Here is a 23,627-nt window from a genome sequence, read left to right on the forward strand (position 1 = left end):
GCATGAACATTCATAACGTAATTGTATAAGGCAGTTTAAATTATGTACATTCATTTTGTTAAAGATAATATTGAAATCGCTGTTTCTCTTCAAATGCACCATAAGCAAAACCCAAGGTTAAGAGCGTAGAGTTCAGCACGCATTGCGCGCCAACTCGCCACTGTCAACTGAAGGTTGAAGGTTTAGGTTATAACAATATTAGTATTTTTTACACAAAACATTAATAACTTTTAATGTTTTATAATAGACTGTATACAATACTAAAATTATATAATCAAAATAAACTATAATAACAGAACACTTGCACAGAGAAATTTGATTAAATCAATGATTAGAATAAATGTAATTAATTACAAAGGGAAATGTAATATTATAAAATCAAAACAGCCGTAGTCAACACAGTTAGTAAAAACTCATTAAACGTTTTGAATTGAACCACAAATTGTAAGTGGCGGTTTTTGTACAAGCGCAAAAAAAACAATTGTATGTGGTTTGTAGTGTGTTCAAGAATATTTAAAGGCGAAGTATTCGAACTGAAATGTATGAATTTGTATAAAATTTTGAACAGTGTTCCCTTAAAAGGATCTCTACCCGGAACAGATTTCCGAGCATGGACAAAATCTAAACATACGTTGCGGCTATCGAGATGTTATAGAAGTTCAGGAAAACATATTCCTGTTATCTGTGCAAATATTCACAAATTCATGTCTAAAATATTTTTACGGAAAAGAAGTCACATTCGATTACTGCACTGTTACATCACCTATGTGCTGCATAATATTCGTTCTCACTTAAATTAATAAAATACCATTGATATATTTATTAAACTTTAAATCAATGAATTATTTAGATCTGTATTCAAAATATAATTGGCAAATTTTTTTAGACAATATATTGTACATTGCTGCACATATTTTCCGGTAATTATTTTTTGTCGTATAATAATTTGACAGCGACTTAGGTATAATTTTGGCGCGCCTTATTTCTTTTCATCGTCACGGTCGAATAATCTGTGCACGTTCCATTTACACAAATCTATTTTGTGTTCAATTAAAAAAAAAAAAAAAAACGCAATTATTGTTAACATAAGAAAAACAAAATATTCTAAAAACGAACGCTGAGGATTGAAATTTAAACGTCTATAGGCCGCTACACACGGCAACGATATATCGTACCGATTTATTTATCTGTGCAGTCCGTTTGCGTAGTTTTATCAATCGTGTCGCATGATATATCTTTGCAGATTACTTCGTTTGTAGAATTGATCGGCGGCAGTGGCATTTCCTATTCGATAAATCCATGTCGATTGCGATTGCGCAACTTAATAGCGTGGGCTTGGTATATCGCTAACTTTATGAAGACACTCACTGTAGGCGGATCCATCAGGCACAAGTTGTAGCTTCTCGGAAGTGGACACCGTGAACCATTAGAAGGGCTCTTTAAAAGCTATAAAAACAAGACTTGGTATTGGCAAGACAAAATCCAAAGATTGCAAACAAAATACATTTACGTATAATTATTATTATTAGTAAAAATGCCGCCTACACCAAGCTGTTTGATTACAGACAAGAGCTTTTAGTTGATGTCTTCGTTATTCCTTAATTAATTACGGTAAATTATTTCACGAATTTTATCTCACTTAATAAATTTAAATGTGAGTATATTACTTCCTTTTTAGAAGCGAGTCCTTACATTATACATTACGTGTCTTTTTGCTGGTCAAGCCGAAAAAATACAAATGGGCCTTCATCATCTTCCGTTATTGCTGATGACAAGTTTGACGCGTTAGGCTCTGAGGGCAAAAAGGACGTGGCGTGAGGAAAGCATACGATCATCCGATATATCTGTGAAAACTCTAATCATTACAACATATCGTAGTGGTGTGTAGCGTATTTTTATAAAACTACATAGACCGTTTGAATGTTAGCGTTTAGAAATGCAGGTATTCTAATGCTTTTTAACTTTTTTATTGTATGTAGTAGATTATATTCTAGTCTGTAAATTACAAATGCGTCGCGTTTTGCATTATAATTTTACAACTAGGTACCCTTTATTTGAAACGCATATTGAATTTTATAAATTGAAAAGTGATGCAATGAACAACACAGACACAGAAATTACCGGTTACTCAAACAAATAATTTACAGTTAAACATAAATTAATATATGTTTTTTAAATGTATATGGTAATAAATTTATAGATGTTTGAATATTTTTCGAATGCATCTACCGAGGTCATAGGCTGATTTATCACACCGTGAAAGTTCGATAATTAATTCAAAGTTATTTCTAAAAGCTTAAACGTTAAAGCTTAAACGTGTTTAGTTGATAGAGCGAAAAATATATAAAATTATCGCGAAATAATATAAATATAATAATATAAAGCGAAAAATATGTAATATTAATAGTCGAACCTCGAACGGGCTCGACGAGTAAATTAAACCAAAGACACAGCCCACTGAGTTTCTCGCCGGATCTTCTCAGTGGGTCGCTTTTCCGATCCGGTGGGAGATTCTGCGAAGCACGACTCTTGCTAGGGTTCGTGTTAGCAACGTCGTCAGGTTTGAGCCCCGTGAGCTCACCTACTAGCTCGGCGAATCTAGAATAATCCATCGAGGTTACTAGAATAGATAGGAAAAAAAAAAAAAAAATGTGTGCAATTCACACGTGGTAGAAGTGAAACCTTCCAAAATTAAAATACAATTATCCTAAACGTCTTAAGTATATGTAAAATTTTGTCATTAGTAAATAATTGTAAGGTGTGAATTGATATTTTAATTTCACGTATAATCCTAAATTAAAATTCACTACAAGAGCTTTCATACACACGTTAGTATTAAAAAATCTCACAGATGGCGCTGTATTAAATAGTATGTATATTTCTGTCTAATTTTTTGCTGGCTTCATCCTACACATTTTTGTATTTGTGTCTCATACCTGTCGTTTTTTCCGTTGCATCCGGTTTGAAATCACAACGATTCTAAAGAAGTTTTCACTTCAAAAACTAAAACAATTGCCTGTCTGTTATGTGAGAACGTGAAACCATTTTACGAAATTTCGCGTCGTGATGGTTTGAACCCTGAAAGAATAAAGGCTAGCTTTCATCCCGCTACTGAGCCCGTGTCCGCCTATGCGATATAAGTCGAAGCGATTGAAGCCAATATCGGAAAGCTATGAAAACATACACGGTCAAGAATAAATTTGAAACACAATTCTTAATTTTCCATATCGGCGCCAATTTTACATTCTTGATCTTGATTTACAATTGAACGAACGTGACATCTCAGTACTGTGTTAATAAAAACGTTTATTTTGTAACGTAACGTATATAATTTAACAATTTAGCGAATGTTTAGCGTGTCGCGAACGAGATCATGTCATTGTCACGGTCGTACTATTCCTGTATTTGCATTCCTCATTTATATCTCTATGTGTGTATTTGTTCAAAAATTTACTGCGTTCGTTCTTAGCCAATATTGGAGTTCTGAAATTCTGTAGAAGACTTCTAGTGTGTATTGCGTTTCCGGGAGTATTTATTCAAGTAATCGATTACCTTTTTGTTGAGTGAATGCACTGTAGAATATTTTAGAGGTAAACGTAAATAGTTATGAATTTCATGTATATATATTGACATTACGGAAGTTACATATAAACGGCCAGTGGGATAGAAATATTCTTAATATTCTTTAGTGGTGGTAGAACCTCTTGTGAGTCCGCACGGGTAGGTAGCCCCGCCGTGCCTATTTCTGCCGTGAAGCAGTAATGCGTTTCGGTTGAAGGGCGGGGCAGCCGTTGTAACTATAGTAAGACCTTAGAACTTATATCTCGAGGTGGGTGGCGGAATTTACGTTGTAGATGTCTATGGGCTCCGGTAACCACTTAACATCAGGTGGGCCGTGAGCTCGTCCACCGATTTAGGCAATAAAAAAAAGTAGAGACCACGTACTGGCAAGCGCAGTGTGAGACGATCATCTACCAAATAGACCGACGACCTCATGAAAATCGCTGGGTCAAATGTTGGATGTAGGTGGCAACGGACCGGCTGCATTGGAGAATGATTGGGCAGACCTATGTTCAGCAGTGGACAGCTATAGGCTGAGATGATGATGATGACCTTAAAAAAACAACTCCATTATTCCCTAGGGGGTAGTTAAATTACTGTAAATCAAATTACGTATTGGACCGAACTAAGAGATGAAGTAACGTAGAACATATTACATCCAAGTCGGTTAATACACATACGCAACATAAAATTATAAATTGGGTGCAGTGATGCGAAAAGTTAAATAAGCTGTCGACGTCGCCCAAAACACGTCATTACGGCTCCTCCGTATCCATTAACGGTGCTTTTAGGTACCACAAGCACCGGTCACCGTCCTCGTCGAACCCGTCGCTTGCGACCAAAGGCTCGACGAGCGAATTAACCCACAGACACAGCCCACTGAGTTACTCGCCGGATCTTCTCAGTGGATCGCGTTTCCGATCCGGTGGTAGATTCTGCGAAGCACTGCTCTTGGTAGGGCCAGTGTTAGTAACACTACAGTTTGAGCCCCGTGAGCTCACCTACATGTTAAGGTGAAGCTGAAATAGCCTGTGAAGGCTATCAGCATAGGTAGAAAAAAAATAAAAATAAAGGGCTGGTATATAATGAAAAAATCAAATATACACACACTGTAAGCATTTGAAAAAAAAAACAAAGAAATACCGCATAATGATGTGGGTAATACGGCACGTCTCGTCTCGACCGTGCCTCCGTACTATAATCTAATAAATGAGTGCAAACCGCGAGCTATCACACAAGATCAGTACACAGCCATCCAAGCAGCAGTCGGTTATTATCCCTCACTGTCAAGGTCAAATAAAGACGTGATGCTATAATTTTCAAACGTAACGTGATCCGTCATGCGAATCAGAAACACGACAAAAACATTCGATTGATTTCAAACATAACATATTTCTCATTGTTGCGCTACTGATAAATGTTAATATGTAATGTTGTTCCTTAAATTAGTTTCTATACAAATTCTCGTTTTTAAACTTGTGCTTTAAGTTTTACTTATGCAGCGTTATGTTATTAAAAATAAATATGGTAACATACATGAGTAATAACATTAAAGTTGTTTACGGCAAACGAAAAAAAAAATACACAGTTAATATATCACACATCGGAAGAAACATTTGTGATTCATGTGGATCATTAAATATTTTTTTCCACGGTCTAAAATTAAAATTACAGTAATAAATATGTATAAATGTTATTATCATTTAATTCGTCATCCACTGCCAGGGTCACTCCGACCTCGTAATCTCACAGAGTATACAAATGTATACCTATTCTCTTAATTTGATGTGTGATCTGAAGCAAGACACTAGAATCAGGTCTTCATTTACTCACTGACTACTATTATAAGGTTCAAATTTAAAAAATGTTTATGATAGATACCTAGCGTGGTTAAACACAGATATTATTGTAATAAATAATAGTTTAATAAAACTAAAAAACACGTTTTATATAAAATTCAACTAAAAAATAGAAAATAAATTTTAATAAACTATTATTTATTTTTCATTTTTTAGTTATTTTTTTTTGCAAATTGAATAATGGAATAATCTTATCAACATAGTGTATTGTCATCGGTCCTCGATAAATCTACAAAGTTTGAATGAAATCTGGCCGTTTAAAGTGGGTCAAAATCGCGTCTAAAGGAGTCAGTTACAAACATACAAACATACATACAATTGAAGCTAATATAAAGCGTGTAAAAAGAAAACTAGCCAAGTACCAATTTAGATAGTTCTTCTTATCTTAAGCAGAAGTTCGAAATAATAATTTTTTGCATATTGTTCCCTCATATGTTGTTCATAATTTAGTAGCAGCACAAGAATAATTTACCCGTGTAATTGCTTTATAGTTCTCAAGGAACTAGGAAGCAAAATGAGCGATATATTTCAGAGATTCCAGGAAGTTTCGTCCATTGTTTGTTCGTTTTATTTCTCACGTCAAATATAAGCGAGAAATGGTTTATGCAAATTTATATTTTTACAAGCGAACGTGTGCCGTGTCCTTATCTGGATGTCCACAAAGCCGCTATGATAAGACTAGCCCAATTTGCTACCATAATCATTAGCCGGGCATTTGTCGGTAAAACCAACATTACATTTGTGTCAAGTTCGCTTTCTGATTTCATTTACTTGAAGTGTGATAAACGAGTACACGAGATAATGAAAAAAATATTTTACTACAAAAACGTATTGTACTGTTTGTTTTTTAACAACCCGTACAGCTTAGTTAATAGAATGACTTGTGATTAAACGTAGTGGCTTCTTATTTTACCTTTATACCTAGGACTATATGTTCCGTCAGTATTCACTGAGGGCAAGGGAACGTAAGGATTTTAAAACGCAATGTTTTATCTCTTAATAAACAACACTTCGATCCAGATATGAGTGAGCACAATACAATTCAAGCCTGAATATTCACACATAATACTTTAAAAGTAAAATATAATGCATAAACAATAATAACAAAAACTCTAAACGCATTTCTAGAATGCGTTTATCAGTGTTAAACACCTAAAACCAATTAATGACATAACACCTTAAATTACAATAATGATTCGATGATAAGTTCTGAAACCAGTTACTTTATGATAAGCTACCAATTTAAAAAAAAAATACAACGCGGAACGATCCTATTATTCAAAATACTGCTGTCAATAAACATTTAAATTAAAAAATAATAACTGATGTAGTAAACAACGGTTGACCAATTATAAGATTCCTCCACAGAACGATTTGATTTCACTACGAGAAATCGATAAGCCATTATCATAATATAATAGAAACTGCGCTGCTGTGTACCAAATTGAACAGTCGGGATAAAAGTCCAGAAGTATGCAGAATTCGCTAGAATAGAAATTTAAAGTAAGACAAAGGATTTATTATTTTATAATTTGAATTTATTAAAAATGAAAATGTCGCACTCACTCGTCTTAAAAACTAAGCACTAAACAATTTAACGAAGCCTTATAAGTCTTCGATAACTCATGAAAAAAACTATAGGACGTTATAGGATTTCATTCTTTAAATAACATTTTTATTTTATTTATGCATTGCATTTTAGGCATTTCATTTTATTTGTAGGCAGCGGCTTGGCTCTGCCCCTGGCATTGCTGAAGTCCATGGGCGACGGCAACCACTGACCATCAGGTGGGCCGCATGCTCGTCTACAAGGGCAATAAAAAAAAATGCATTAGTGGCTTTACATCTACTTTTGACCACAACTAACATAATTATTCGACATAAAAATAACAGTAGAACCTTAAGTCAACAGTTCTACATATATTATTATGGATTCAATTATTATCTGGAACTGCAAAGCGGTGGTCATGATGTAGTTATTTCATTCTCATTACGACCGCATGTTTTAAATAATCGTGATTAAACTGATGTATTACATTTTCTGCAGAATGGAAACGTTTTGATCTCGTCACTGTAAGACGTAGCTTAGCATATTATTTTTTATACAGGAGATGTACAATCAAAATATGAACATTAGAATTTTATTGTAATATTGTAATGGTAACGCTTAAAAAGTCCTAAGTTGCTAATTTTAAGATTTGCTCTTGGCAACCCTCTCTTGCATTCCAGTTTCTTAGCATGCATGCATGGCAAGTTGTAATTAAATTATAACTAGATGATGACCGAGCTTTTCTCGGTTTTTTTTTTGATAACGCCATCTTGTTGTGTCTTTAAAGCGGCTAGTTGCCCTCAATTAAGAAAAATAGTATTATTATTCGCCAATAGATGTCGGGAAGAGTTGATTATTGAAAACACGAATAAAACAATATTTTCTGAAAATAAATCGTAGCTAGATCGATTTATCGCCCCCGAAATCCCCTGTATACTAAATTTTAGGAAAATCGTTGCAGCCGTTTCCGAGATTCAGATTATATGTATATTAATATACAAGAATTGCTCGTTTAAAGGTATAAGATAAAATTAGAAAAAAACGCGAATGTTCATTTTACAAGCCTGTCTTTTATTTTATGGTATAAAGCCGCACCCTATACCGAAACCAAAGTATAGTTTTTATCACTCGCCCACGTGACCATGAAGAAGAATGCATGCGTAATTGTAAAATTTATACAAATCAGTACTACAATCTCAGAGCGTAAAATTGATTTTATCGTGATTAAAATAAGATTCATTTATAAATCCAAGTCAATGTTCGTGTATTCAAGTACGATACGACTATCTCTCCTTGAAACGCGATATCGAACAAATTTCAAAATCGGAGTCTATTTCGTTCACAAAAAGTAATTTATCTTTATTCGTCTTGTTTATTGCTTTATACAAAAAAAAGGTCGAAATTCTCAAATTTCATGCTTTAATTAACCAGATATACCCAACCTTTTTTGTTTTTTTTATGTAGTAAGTAAGACGAGCTTGCGCTTAAGCTGGTTCTAAAAGCGAATGTCGAGATGTTACATCGACATCACAGTTACATATATTATGGTCATTTACACGGTTTTCCATTTTCAGTAGACATGACAAATGCAACTTTAAGGACATAGTTTTTTTTATTACTTAGATAGATGGGTGGACGAGCTCACAGCCTACCTGGTGTGAAGTGGTAACTAGAGCCCATAGACATCTACGACGTAAATGCGCCACCCACGTTGAGATATAAGTTCTAAGGTCTCAAGTATAGTTACAACGGCTGCCCCACCCTTCAAACCGAAACGCATTACTGCTTCACGGCAGAAATAGGCAATGGTGGTACCTAGCCGCGCGGACTCACAAGAGGTCCTACAGCCAGTAATTACGCGAATTATAATTTTGCGGGTTTGATTTTTATCACACGACGTTATTCCTTCACCGTGGGAGTCAATCGTGAATATTTGTTGAGTATGTATTTCATTAGAAAAATTGGTACCCGCTTGGGATTCAAACACCGGTGCATCGCTCAACACGAATCCACCGGATGTCTTATCCTTTAGGCCACGACGACTTCAATACTTCACGACTATGACTTTTTCAGAAAAATTACCTAAAAGATTTATGTCATACTTTGAAGGTAACGATATTGGGGTCATCAGTTTGGTGGTATACGATAAAAGGAAAATCTTCTGACGGTCCGTATGTTTGGCACTTGTATATATGCAAGCTCATCTTAAAAATGTCGTAAACAAAATTCAAGCATCTGCCTAATATCTTGTGTGTTATATAATGGCTATCGTCTCAAATACTTTATTAAGTTGTATCAAAATTGTATGTTTTAAGCTCTCTTTGTCATATGATTGGCCAATACCTCTCTAAGCTACTTCAGACGACAAGCAGTAGTAGCCTGATCATTGTTCTCGTTTTTTTAGCCATAAGCGTTCGTCAACATATTGCGTATGATATCTATTATATATAGGTACTGAACTATTGAATTAGAACAGGTATAGAATAAAATCTTCCATGTGATCAGTGCTCCAACTCGAAATTCGAATCTCTAAAATTTAAAATTATCATGTTTTACGTGTCATGTCACTTCGGGCACGCTAACCGATAACAATCCAACAAAACTTTACATGCGCTTAATAGCTCTCACTAGAATTTTGATTTAGACATAAATTTAGTTTTAGTTAGGTACGGAAAGAATTTCATTTACAAGAAACGCGAGAGACTACTTCAAGCGGCACGCCTATCTGTGTCCTTAATCTATACCTATATATTAATGCGTGAAGCAAAAACTTTGTACCCCTTTTACGAAAATTGCGCGGACGGAGGAGTATGAAATTTCCCACAGTTATAAAGAATATAGAGAAGAATGCAATTTTTTTTAAAATTACGCATTAATAATACATTAAATCAATAAAAAAAAAACATTACACACACACTAACATTTATTTGACACACACGCATATAAATACTCTTTATTTATTGTCAAACTTTTGTTATTGCTGAAATTCAGTGGTCAAATTGAGAATTGGTTATTATAATATTTAATATTGTTTGTCTACAGTGTGGTCTTCATGAAATCTGTGAATATAAAGAAGTGTAGTGGTCTTTAACAATAGAACCTTAATAATGTTCAAACTTATAATTCCAATTAATTCTAGTCGAATTTCGACTACTGCGGGACCACTAGTAATCTCGAAAAGGTAAATACTTACTGTTCTCGTGTTGAAAGCGGTTGCATATTTGCTTTTGGATGTTGTGTGTCTTGTTAACAATGCGCTCATGATACGAGGACAAGAAACGACTCGGTCGGTCCGTATTGGCTTATCTGAAACAAACAGAGCACGCTTAATTTTTAATACACTTGATAACGATAAATCTGCTATTAATGTTTTCATTTTTAAACGCCACAAATACTCTAATATGACTTTGTATAAGGACATCGGCATGCCTAGATTTTAGGTTGTGTTGTATTTAAAAAGCTTATCTACTTATTACTGTTTTTACTGGTGGTAGGACCCCTTGTGAGTCCGCACGGGTAGGTACCACCGCCCCGCCTATTTCTGCCGTGAAGCAGTAATGCGTTTCGGTTTGAAGGGTGGGGCAGCCGCTGTGACTATACTGAGACCTTAGAACTTATATGTCAAGGTGTGTGGCGCATTTAAGTTGTAAATGTCTATGGGCTCGTGTAACTTAACTCTTGAGGGCCGTGTTTAAAGCATTACAATATTTATGGTACAGCACTTAAAATTTGTAACTGCACACTAGCTGAAAATAACTTGAACCTCCTAAAACAATGATGTTCACTCTAACCTTAAATTACAAGTACTAAATACACTGCATATTGGGATCCTACACACAATATGAAAATTTCTACTCAATAAGATAAGCAGTCATCTGTTGATGACGCGATCAGGGAGATGTCAATCAAACACAGTGACAAATAAACAAAATTACTTTTGTTGCGGCAGATACTGTTTTAAGTCTTGCATGAATTATAAGATCTATATTAATTAACTAGCCGTACACGCTCGCTTCGCTGGGCATTTAAAATTAACATTATTATTTATTGTCATTATTATTAGGGAGCCCAACACTCATATAAATATTAGCTTATTCTAATTTTATGACATTGTATCAAAAAACGTTTAAATATCATCGTATTAAAACGGGCGATCGCAGCGAATACAAATATAAAGGGTCTAAAATAGAGCTACAATAATTAATTATTTAATTTAGAAGAAGACGGTTTTCAATGAAGTTGAAGAGAAGTTTCAATCGTTACAAAAGAAACGATGGCTGTGTCTGGACATAAACAATAAAATCAAACGGTTATTTCTACAATAATTTTCTTAACAAAAGACCCCATTTCAAAATGGTAGTTTTGTTGATAATGTGTGATTGTTACTTAAATGTCACCGTTTACATAATCAATATAGAAAGTCAGCTAAATTTCAAAATTAAAATTTATAGCCTAAATAATTTGTTATATTAATATAGACATTAGATTTGATTGAGTTTAAAAGATGCAATTTTTTTAAATTCAAAATTAAGGAGTTGAATAAACTAAAAATAAGTTAAAAGTGAATATAATAAGCCTTTGTGTCATGTAGAGTGTAGATAATGTAGAGCTCTCCAGGCAAGGTTAAGGATAATAGTATATTTTGTGGTTTTCGCGTGTCGTAAACATAATTAAAGCTGCCTTCACGGTTTAATCTCAGCGTTATTTGTCGACATTTGAATACTGTGCTAACTACCGTCAATTTTAACAAATATCTTAGTCTTCCGTGACCACGAAAACTGTAAATTATTAAAAACGTCTGAAATAACTGTATTTACTGGTGGTAGGACCTCTTGTGAGTCCGCACGGGTAGGTATTACCACCCTGCCTATTTCTGCTGTGAAGCAGTAATGCATTTCGGTTTGAAGGGTGGGGCAGCCGTTGTAACTATACTGAGACCTTATAAGTTTAGAACTTATATCTCAAGGTGGGTGGCGCATTTACGTTGTAGATGTCTATGGGCTCCAGTAACCACTTAACACCAGACTGTGAGCTCGTCCAACCATCTCAGTAATAAAAAAAAAATCCAAAAAAAAAACGAGAAATTAAAACGCAAAATTAATTTTAATTATGATTAAGTATTGAGTCTAAATTGTCTATACGACATTTTTGTTTTTGTAACGCCCCCCTACACTTTTACAACAGCCACTATGAAAAAATATTTATTAAAAATTAAATTACATTTATTTTAGTTTTAAGACAATTTGGTTATAATTAGCCCACAAAGAGTCAAATAAAGCTACTTTTCTCAACACACAGCCTGACAGTTTTATTTCGGTCCATATAAAATTTAAGGCGCAATGAATGTGTTTAATAGTGGAAAGGCTTAGTGAGTGTAGGCTTGCCCGAACATGCCCGAACATTAGTCAGAAGTGTGTCCATTAAAAACGAATAAAACCTATCGATATTTTATCACGTTAGTCGTATTGCAATTAAAATCGGTAACAAAAGCAATAAAACTTAACAATTCAACTATATAGTGTTGAGAATCGTCCAATCTATTTTTGGTCTGCAGTTTAACGAACTCATTACGGCATTCCTCCACTGTAATACTTGGCTCTGGGTAGTACAACCTGCCGTAATAAAAAGCCTGTGAGATGTACCGATAAATCCTCACATTTACTTTTTTATTTACTAGAATATTCAATGTGGTTTTTCTAGTTAATATTCTAAAATGGTACAAGATATTTTCTCGGACGTAATTTTTTATAATTAGATAATTGACAAGAAATAGATAATTTTATCAATTACAAGCGGCCCGCTCCGGCTCCGCTCGGGCCTTTAACAAAAATCGCAAAGATATTTGACGTTTTTTTTATTTAAAAAAAAAGAACACTCATTGCAGCATAACTATAATAGTTAGATATATGCAGTCGCAACACTTTTTGTAAATAGTAATGTGTTCTACAAAGTCATAGTACATTATTTTATTCTATCATCAATAGTTTTTGCAGGGCAGGCGATGTAAAGAATATTTTAGATATTTTTTTTACACTTTGGGTTACATTATTGGAGTTTTAGTAAGGATCCCTAATTTTTTTCAAAAAAGATTATAAGTCTATGTCACTCGGGAATAGTGTAGCATCCAAACAGTGAATAATTTTTCAAATCGGTTCAGTAGTTTTGGAGCCTATTCAATACAAACAAACTAACAAATCTTCCTTTCCTCTTTATAATATTATCTATACTAATATTATAAAGAGGAAAGATTTAGTATAGAAGTATAGATTCGTATTGTAGCTGTTTTAGATGTTTAAATTTAAAGTATTTTCTATGACATTGCTGAAAATAGAGCCAAGATGCTGTGTACCATAAACACAACTAATGGTCAATTAATATTCAATTTTCAATGAGTTCGCTCTCATTTAGTACTGTATCTACCGGAGCGTAAAGCACCTGCTTTGAGGTATGAGGTCTCGGTTGTATTGTATAACGGTTGTTTGACCCTTCAAAATAGAATGCATACATTTCTTACCGCTGTGACTTCTAATACGGCTGGTTTTTATTATACCATCATATGAAAGTCATCAGTGTTTAAATACCTATTCCTGTTTTTTTTTTGTTTGTTTATAATCCGCTGTATGTTTTGATGAGAAAAGGACTCAAAACGGCAACGATAAAATTAATTGATACACTTTTAATTATCATTAAGATTCGAGGAAAGTGACATTCCATTTGAGAAATCTTAGAAATTTCGATGAAATATTCAGACTACATAATTTTAAACGTCCGAACTGACTGAATTCTCAATTTATATAAAAACAAAATTTATTTTAAACTTTTGTTAATACCGTTATTGAAAAATCACGAACAAACTAGAATTGACTTAATGGTATATAATTAATTTACAAACTTGTATATTAAATGATATCGAATGTTTCTCTTTATAAGAAAAAAAAAAAGTAGGTCACGAATTTTCTATTGAATTTTTGGTCTGAGACTAAAACGTATTTGCCTTTATATTTTTTTTTATAATGAGTTCATACAATAAAAATATTAAATGTAAGAATTAAGAATCTAGAGTTACAAATTTTATTAGCAAATATACGTATGGTGTATATTGTATTGTGTCGAATCTAGTTGATTCGCTGATACCGCGCTCAAAAAGAGTTGCAGATACGTTTTGAATAAAAAATCAGGTGCAGTCACCGACCGAGTTTACCTGTCATCCCCGTGTCTCTCGGCTCACTCGAATGTACGGCTTGAAACCGAGAGGTGGTCTACGCACGAACTCCTAAACAGCGAAACACAATACTATCAAGCGTCTTCGGAATTTTTCAATTACAAATTGCGTATTCGCGTTGATTAAAATTTTCTTATTCACTCTGTTGCAATTGTGCGGTTTAGGTGCTCATAAAGCAATCGTCTGACGATAGAAAGTGCCTATTATTACTATACTAAAATGAAAACGGATTACGCTATGGATGAAATGCAGAAGAGTAAGTAAACATAATTTGAGGTACAAAAATTCTTAATAATTTTTATTGTAATTTAAAAAAAATGCCACCAGACAAAGACGCGTTATTTTGTCATAATAATAATATTTTTGTAATATACTTTAAAACATAAACGTTTTTAAATTTTATTTATTACGACATTAGATTGAATTGATATTAATGCGAAAAGTAATTAAGGGCAGTTGCTACATTCACAAGTATACAGTGAATATTTACATTGACAATCTTATCACAAGGCTACTATTACATATATTTGTTTTTATAGTTGAAACATCGCGCTCCAATGATTCGCACTGCGTATATTTAAAATTAAACAAAAAAAAGACGCCATTGAAGTATTCCTATTGTGATAGATATCAATTAACATAACACCTGTTTGAGATACGTTCGTATAAAAAATATTAGTGAAAACGAATTAGGTTCCGCATCGTGATCTTACTTCGACAAGCCATTTTTTTATTTTTTTATTTAAGACCCGACGTGATTTTAAGACCTTTCTATAATTAGGGAATTCTGTGACTTATGAAGACATGAATTTGTAATTAGTCAGATAATAAATATGTATATGCGTTTAACCATACTAAAATCGATTTTATTACATTAAATAGATCGTTCAATGAAATGAGTAATGACCATTCCTATAGCAATTGCTGGCAATCAATCTCCGCTGTCAAATCATCTCGAATAGTTAATTATACGCCATACAATAGTGTAAATGAAGCATTAATTGCTTCGCATTTATAAATTCATCGAAGTAAGAATTAATCATTATCTGATTATGCCAAAAGCAAAACATGGGTTTTCGATAGAAAATCCGTAAACATTCATTGCCACTGACCAAAATAAGAAAAATCTTAAAATAAATATAATAAGAAGAACGGGCTAGATATTAAACATTGTTCTCTTTAACTTTATAAAGAACTAGCGACCCGCCCTCGCTTCGCTTCGGAAACATTAAAACACACATGAAACAAAAAAAATAAAATAAAAAAAAATTGAAAAAAAGTAGCCTATGTTCATCAGGGACAATGTCGGCTTCTAATGGAAAAAGAATTTTTCAAATCGGTCCAGTAGTTTCGGAGCCTATTCGAAACAAACAAACAAACAAATCTTTCCTCTTTATAATATTAGTATAGATATAGAAAAAACATATTTTTTTAATATTTCTTTGCAAGTATTATTTGTGTATGAATAAATAAAAATCATAAGAATACTTTATGTTTTGGATAATAAACCACCTGTTAGTTAAGACTAATTAAAAGGTTTAGTTTAGAATACTAATAAAAACCACGATTTAGAATTATAGCTTTCTCATTAAACCTATTAGTAAAACACTACCTACTCGATAAGACAGTTAAAATTACAGAGACAATAGCTTGTTGTTCAATTTGTGTTTACTGTTTGCTATCGACAATTATTGCTTTGTTAGTTTGTGATGATTTTTCTCGTTTTATGAATTTCAAAAAAGAACATAACAGTGCCTATAGAAATAAATATTTTCATTCAACTAATTATTCCGAATGTGTTTTAGTTACTGTTATTTCTTTGTTTAAATCCAATCTTCCCGAAGAATGTTTAAATTTATCATTCTTTATAACATTTGTAGGAAGTACTTACTGAAAGTGAAACGAAATACGAGATTTCTCGAAAGTTCTAATCCCTATTTCTCCATTAGTCAAGTTGACCGCAAACCGTTCGGTCTAATGTGTTTTCCATCGAAGTCAATTACAACATTTATTACTAATATACGAACTACTCCGTGATCTCGTGAAGATCTTTAATATTAATTCCGCGAATATTACGCTTACGACCTGCTGGTTTTTAGGACGTCAATTTACAGAGTTTTTCTTTAATTCCGCCTAAAAAAAATAATTTGAAGTTTCTTAGACGAAGTATTTTTATATTTTTATTTATTTTGTTACATTAAACTTTACGGTGCCCGATCATACTTCTAGATTATTCTGCGTAACGATCTTCAATTAAAATAAATTAACCGAATCGTGATCTGTGATTTCATTATATTATATACCTGTTATATATCTTTTTTTTTTATTGCCCTTGTAGGCAGACGAGCATACGGCCCACCTGATGGTGAGTGGTTACCGTCGCCCATGGACTTCAGCAATGCCAGGGGCAGAGCCAAGCCGCTGCCTATCGCTTAATACTCTCCACAAGCCTCGTTTGAAGAAGGACATGTCATAGCGCTCGGGAAACACCGTGGAGGGGAGCTCATTCCATAGCCGGATATCTGTATATATATCTGTTGCGGAATTTAAGACTTCGACGATTATCTCCTTCTCTTAATAATAAAAGCTATTTAAATAATAAAACAAAGTTATTGTTTTGAAAAATCGACGCAAAGGGTTTTTTTCATTCTTAATAACTGCTTGTAATTAAACATTAAGTCATGGAAAATCGCTTTGATGTAGACTCGTCTGTAAATATCGAAGCGAACGTAATTGGTGTAATTGAGAAATGTGAACGTAGATTTTCTTTCTAATCGATCTGTAATACGATTCGTGCTATTTCCTCCGATTGCAACGAAAGATCATTAATGCGTTTTTTTTTTAAGTAATTGGTCCCATATTAAACATTGTGCGATATTTAGTAAATAATATCCACTGATAGTTTTTAGGTTTTCATGTGTTTAATTAGCTAGGGAAGTGATAGTTTCACTAATATAATTTCTCGTAATTATAGCCAATAATAAATCATAGATCGATAAAAGAAGTATTTAAAAATATCTTCATGGCTAACCTATAATTCTTATCTTAAATGTTCCACCCGTTCATACTGCGAAATTATTATGAGTTTTATATAATCAATATTAGTTTTATGTCTCGAGGTTGAAAGTGGCTTACTGGTGGTAGGACCTCTTGTGAGTCCGTACGGGCAGGTACCACCACTTTGCCTATTTCTACCGTGAAGCAGTAGTGCGTTTCGATTTGAAGGGCGGGGCAGCCGTTGTAACTATACTTGAGACCTTAGAACTTACATCTCAAGGTGGGTGGCGCATTTACGTTGTAGATGTCTATGGGCTCCAGTAACCACTTAACGCCAGGTGGGCTGTGAGCTCGTCCATCCATCCAAGCAATAGAAAAAAGTGGCGTTTATCCTGTATTAAATATGGTAAATTTCTTAACTCAGATGCGCAATGAATTCATCCGTCGAAGTTTCAAAAATGCCCCTTAACGTCAATGATCATGATTTTTTTGTCAACAGAGACAAGCTCCATCATCGGGCTGTCAGATGTAACGGACAACAAGCTGATCTGGAGGCAGCTGGTCGCGGAGCTGGTCGGCACCTTCCTCCTTACTTCTATTGGCGTGGCCGCCTGCATCACCATCAACGCCAGCACAGCGCCCCACACCACCAGCATTGCGTTGTGCTTTGGGTTGCTCGTTGGATCTATAGTGCAGGTTAGTTTTAATAGTGATAACTAAAAGAAGAATTTTATTAAGAGGGATGCTATCGAACAATTCCTCCGAACACTCCCCGTGGAATATTCAGTTGTAACTATACTGAGACTTTAGACCTTATATCTCAAAGTGGGTGGCACATTTACGTTGTAGGTGTCTACGGGCTCCAGTTACCACTTAACACCGGGTGGGCTGTAAGCTCGTACACCCATCTAATCAATAAAAAAAAAAACATTTTCATGTACCAATAAAACTACTGGAAACACATGCATGCACTTGGGAATTCAAATTACATACAGTAAACCAATTCACGTCGTTATTTACTAAGTAATACAATCCCAATCGCCAATAAACATTTATCTTCGTTTTCCCACAATCTGTACTAGTATCAACTCAATTCTTTACGTTAATGTTCGTTTTATGATTGTAATATAAGTTCCGACCGACCAACCCACACGTGTAGGGCGCTACAAATTACAGTCGTGTTATTGCACAATATAGTTCAAACTAGGTCATTCACAGTAAACCTGTCCCTTCATAGTTGACACAAAGCACCATTGTGATTACCGCGCATGCATTTCGGATACCCGATATCGTAGTTTTGGAACTTAAGATGATTATCAATAAAAAATTTGCTTACGAACCGAGACTTTAAAATACAGCGTGTGCTTCAGAAAAAAAAACTTACTAAAATACCATAGAGAGAGAGTATCGTCGTTGCGTGTACACGAATTAAAATTTTATTACCCGAAATTGTTCTCCGGTCGAGATTGGAACACATAGTGGCATTATTCAACACGAGTTCTCCGGGCGTCTTATCCTTTAGACCACGACGACGAAAAAAAAAAGAACTAGATAAATAAAAAATTAATCGCATTTTACTTTGTATTATCAATATTGTCGTCCATAATTATTATAAAATATATATTTTTTTTGTGTATCTCAGGAATGTGGACAAGATAGGACTATCATAACAAATTACATCATTATTTTAGCAACGTTTCGGTCTTTTATTAGACCTTCATCAGGCATCTGAAAATTACACACATTGATAACCAACAATATAAAAAACAACAATTGTCGACACTACCATATTTACCATAATATGAATTTATATTATTTGAAATTTACTTTGTATTTTTAAATGTTTAAACCTCAAACTAGAAAGCTACTTTGTTTCTTGTGTTTCTCTTAAAAAAAAAACCTAAACAATCTAGACTATTTTATCTGACCTTTTTGAATGAGTCTCTTTTTTTTTTTTTTTTTTTTTTTTTTCCTACCTAAGCTGAGAGCCTTGAGAGGCTATGTCAGCGTAACCCTAACTTTAGTAGGTGAGCTCACGGGGCTCAAACCTGACGATGTTGCTAACACGAACCCTAGCAAGAGTCGTGCTTCGCAGAATCTACCACCGGATCGGAAACGCGACCCACTGAGAAGATCCGGCGAGAAACTCAGTGGGCTGTGTCTGAGAGTTAATTTACTCGTCGAGCCCTTCGTCGCAAGCGACGGGTTCGACGAGAACGGTGACCGGTGCTTGAAGTACCTAGAAGCACCGTTAGTGGATCGGGCGGATCCGAGATGACGTGTTTTGGGCGACGTCGACTGCTTTCCATTCTGTCCGCAGGATCGGGAATGTAGTTACCGGCGGCCACGATGAGAGGGTTCTCGTGTCGTGCCGCTTTATCGAAGTGGCGCATGGACGCCGACTGCAGATACTTACTGATGGACTCTAAGTCCAGGTCGTCATGGAGGTCGACGTTCCTGACGAACCACGGGGCTCCGACGGCTATCCTGCAAAAACGGGATTGAATAATTTGGAATGATTTCAAGTGTATGCGGGCCGCGTGAGCGAACACTACACTTGCATAGGTCATGACGGGGCGTATGCAAGTTTTGTAGAGTGTCACCTTATTTCTAAGGGACATTTTACTTCGCCTACATATCATCGGGTAGAGACGTCCTAGAATGAAGGCGGCACGATCGCGTACCGTCTTGATGTGGGGGCGGAATGTCATCCTACTGTCGAGGGTGACGCCTAAATATTTGACCTTCGGGGCCCACGGTATGGGCTGGTCGAACATCGTGATCGGGCGAACGGCGGGGGCGGGGGTATTGACGCGCCTAGTCGGGAGGGGGATGCTCAGCGTGGTGTTCGGAGGGCGACCCCTTTTGAAGAGCACCGCTGTGCTTTTCGTGGGGTTAATGTCGATGCGCCACTTCCGGAACCACTGTCCCATGGTGGTAGCTGCGGTCTGAAGTCGTCGATGAAGCAACGCCTTCTTCCTACACGAGTAGTAGATGGCGGTGTCATCGGCGAAGAGCGCCAGATGGGTCTCCGGAGACCGGGGTATATCGTTGATATACAAACTGAATAGTAACGGGGAGAGGGCGGAGCCTTGCGGGACTCCGGCTGTGACGCGACGGGGCCGGGAACGCGTTCCCTCAACTCGATATCGGAACGAACGGTTCGACAAGTAGTCTCGTATGATGAGCACGAGTCTGTCTGGCACTCCCATGTTATACAGTTTGAATATCAAACCGTTGTGCCAGACTTTGTCGAACGCCTTCGCTATATCGAAGAAGAGGGCTCCTGTCGGAATGGGTTTCCGCCTGTTCAGCCCTAGTAAGATGTGCTCCGTGAGGCGGTGCACTTGATGGACGCACGAGTGTCTGGCGCGGAATCCAAACTGCTCGTCTATAAGAATTTTATTCGCGGATACGAAATCCCAGAGGCGTTTACGAAGGAGCCGTTCGTATAATTTGCCTATCGCCGGGAGGAGACTGATGGGGCGGTAACTCGCGGTTTCGTTATTCGGTTTGCCCGGCTTGTGTATGCCGATAACGTCCGCTTCTTTCCACGCCGCGGGAAAGATGCAGTTCGTCATAGCAGCATTTAATATCGTGGCCAACATCGTTATCAGTTGGGCTGGTAACAGTTTTAGCGCGCGGTTGCGGATGCCGTCGGAGCCGGGAGCTTTCCGTGGTTGTAGGCTATCGATCGCCTCCTTAACCTCGGAAGTGGTAATGGGGGGTAGCGCGTCCGAGGGCGGCAGGGAAGCTCTGCGCTCGACCTCCCTGTCGACGAACTCGGTGTGTTCGGGGTCCGCGTGTTGAGTGCTGGTGGTGCACTGTTCTTGCAGTGCATCGGCCAGCAACTCTGCCTTGTCATCGTCATCGTAAGCCGGTGGTTGGCCTGAGGGGCGTACGAGAGGCGGCATAGTGACGATAGTTTCGGACTTGAGGGTCCTAGCTAGTCGCCAGTATGCTTGGTGAGTGGGCGCGAGTTCTTCTAAATAACTATCCCAGTTTTCGTTTCGGGCGTCGCTTAAGCGGGATTTGACCTCCCGCTGTAAGCGACGCATCCGAGTCCGGTTTGAATCCGTGGGATATCGATCGTAGGCCCGGATTGCCGCGTTTCTGATTCTAACGAGGTCCCTAAGATCGGGGGAAAGTCTGATGCGGTGGAAGCAGTCCTCCACATCGACTTGTTTCGAGGATCTTATGATCGCCGTCGAGACGTGATCAGTGAAGATGTTTATGGATTCGACGGTATCCTCGGGGGATGGAGTTGAATCCGGGCCGCAAGGGAGGATTGGTGGAGCGGTGTCAGCTAAGCACGTGCCCAGCTTCTTCCAATCCACCATGGTCCTCGTATCTGGTTCGCGGTTGAGTGGGCGACCGAGCTGCATGACTACAGGTCGGTGGTCTGAGTCGAGTTCTGACATTGCCTCGATGGAGCGTAAGCGCAGAGTTACGTTCCTCAGCAGTGCCAGATCTATTGTGCTCGGACGACGCGCGGCGTTGTACGGATAGCACGTGGGGGTCGGGGGGTTGAATATTTCGAATGTGAGGTCGTCTATGAACGCGTCGAGACGCCTACCGTTCACATTCGTGCGATGGCAGTTCCACCTAGTGTGGTGGCAATTTAAATCGCCTGCCAGGATGACCGCGTCCCCCATACCGAGCAGTGTCTCGAGGTCACTGCTCAGGAGGGGTTTGTCAGGGGGGAGATAGACGGATGCGATGACGATCGGCTGGTGTCCCGTCAGCGCGATGCGGCACACTGACGCCTCGATATGTAAGAGCGAGGGAGTATCGAGAGGGACGCAGTGCAGGGCCCTCCTATAGTAAATGACAGTCCCGCCCTTGCGGGTGGAGAGTCTGTCATTCCTAACCATGACGTAATTCGCGACTTTGGGGTCGCGACGCGAGGGCTTTAGGAAGGTCTCCTGCACCAGAAGGATGTCGATGAGATTGTCACGGAGAAACTCATGTACTTGGTCGCGCTGACGCGCGAGTCCGTTAGCATTATAAAATGCTAACTTTAAGGAACGCGGTTTTACCCTACCGTTGTTGGCCATTGATTACCGGTAATCAAGCCAGCGTACGCTGGACGGACTCGATGACGTCCATATGGTCGAACGTCGCGTATAGGCGGTCATCGGCCGTGACCGCCCTGCGCATGGCGTCGGCGAACGAGCGCATGCGATCTATATTTATCGCGGCGATATAATCCCGCACGATTGAAAAATCGTTTACGGCAGGCCGCGCGGGGCCGGGGCGAGGCGCGGGACCGGGCGCGAGGGCGGGGCGCGGCGCGAGCAGGGGCTGGGGTGCCGGTGGTTTCCCTGCCAACGTGAGCGGCAGCGGTTTTGCCCACGCGGAGACGGTGGGCACCGGTGCCGGCACGAAGGCAGGTTTCGGCGCGCGGGGCGCCGAAGTCTTTGGGCCGACGGTTTTCAGTGGCGCGTTGGCCAGACGCTTCCGCGGGGCCTTGGGGCATCCGCGGTAGTTGGCCGTGTGACCCTGCTTTTGGCAGAGCACACAGCTCGGCGGTTCGGTCGCGGTCTCCTTGACCCGCGAGCAGTCGGCTGTCGCGTGGTCACCGAGGCACTTTACGCACCGCGGACGCGCGTGGCAATTGCGCGCGGAGTGGCCATAAAGTTGGCACCTATGGCACTGCCCGGGAGTGCCTTTTTTGTGTGGGGCCTCGACGGTGACCCCTGATAAACCGCAAACGGTGCGGAGACTTGAGGCGATCCGTTTGCCTTCCGGAGTAGGTTCTAGCGCGACGAGAACCATGTTATACGGGAACTTGTCCCGACCGCTGTGCATACGGTGCACACTTACTATCGGGTACGCCTGCCCGATAAGGTTTTCCTTAATTAGCTCGACGTCGAGCTCCTTTGGTACTCCGCGTATTACTACGCGGAGCTCGCGGTCCTCCTGGAGTGCATAGGTGTGGTAACCTATGCTCTCTTTTCGGAGGTAAGATGTGAGGGCCCTATGGTCGCCCGGCGTTGCGACCTTAATTTGAATCCCGTGCGCGAGATTACGCGCTTGGGAGTAATTTATTTTATTGGCCGTAAGGGCCTGGGATACCCGGTTCCACGCTGATTTTTCCCGTAGGATTACGGGCGGGGGCGCGGTAATTTTATTGACGGGCGCGGGTTTCGGCGACGGGGTTGCGCGGCGAGGGGAGTCGGGTGAGACCACGACTTTAGGTCGCGACGCGTTCGCGGCCTTGGGCTGTTTTGGCGCTGTGGACGGTTCCACGGCACGGGCGCGTTTTTTGCCGCGCGTGACGGTTTTGAACCCATCGGAGGTTCCGGGCTGCGGGCTCGTCGCGGACTCGAAGTCCATCTCCGATCCGGTATCGGAGTCTGAACCGGAGTTGGCGATTGACGACGCGACGGACGAGATCGGTGTAAACGTCGCGGGTGCGTTAGGCGCCTCGCTGGCG

The 23,627-nt window shown here is 38.3% G+C and overlaps 1 protein-coding gene across 3 annotated transcripts in view; it reads left to right on the forward strand.

The window, feature by feature from the left end:
- The window catches only part of Drip (aquaporin homolog protein drip), a 91,155-nt gene that overhangs the window by 21,078 nt on the left and 46,450 nt on the right, over nucleotides 1-23,627 (forward strand). For 2 of the 3 annotated variants that reach the window (XM_028177640.2, XM_028177638.2), the window contains one exon: nucleotides 17,688-17,884. In XM_028177640.2, coding sequence (XP_028033441.2) covers nucleotides 17,688-17,884 — 197 coding nt within the window. Of the gene's footprint in view, nucleotides 1-14,186; nucleotides 14,448-17,687; nucleotides 17,885-23,627 lie in introns of those variants that run through there. The other variant, XM_028177639.2, reaches the window with a different exon arrangement.

Source organism: Bombyx mandarina, chromosome 15, assembly GCF_030267445.1.
Source record: "Bombyx mandarina strain Sakado chromosome 15, ASM3026744v2".
Lineage (NCBI taxonomy): Eukaryota > Metazoa > Arthropoda > Insecta > Lepidoptera > Bombycidae > Bombyx > Bombyx mandarina.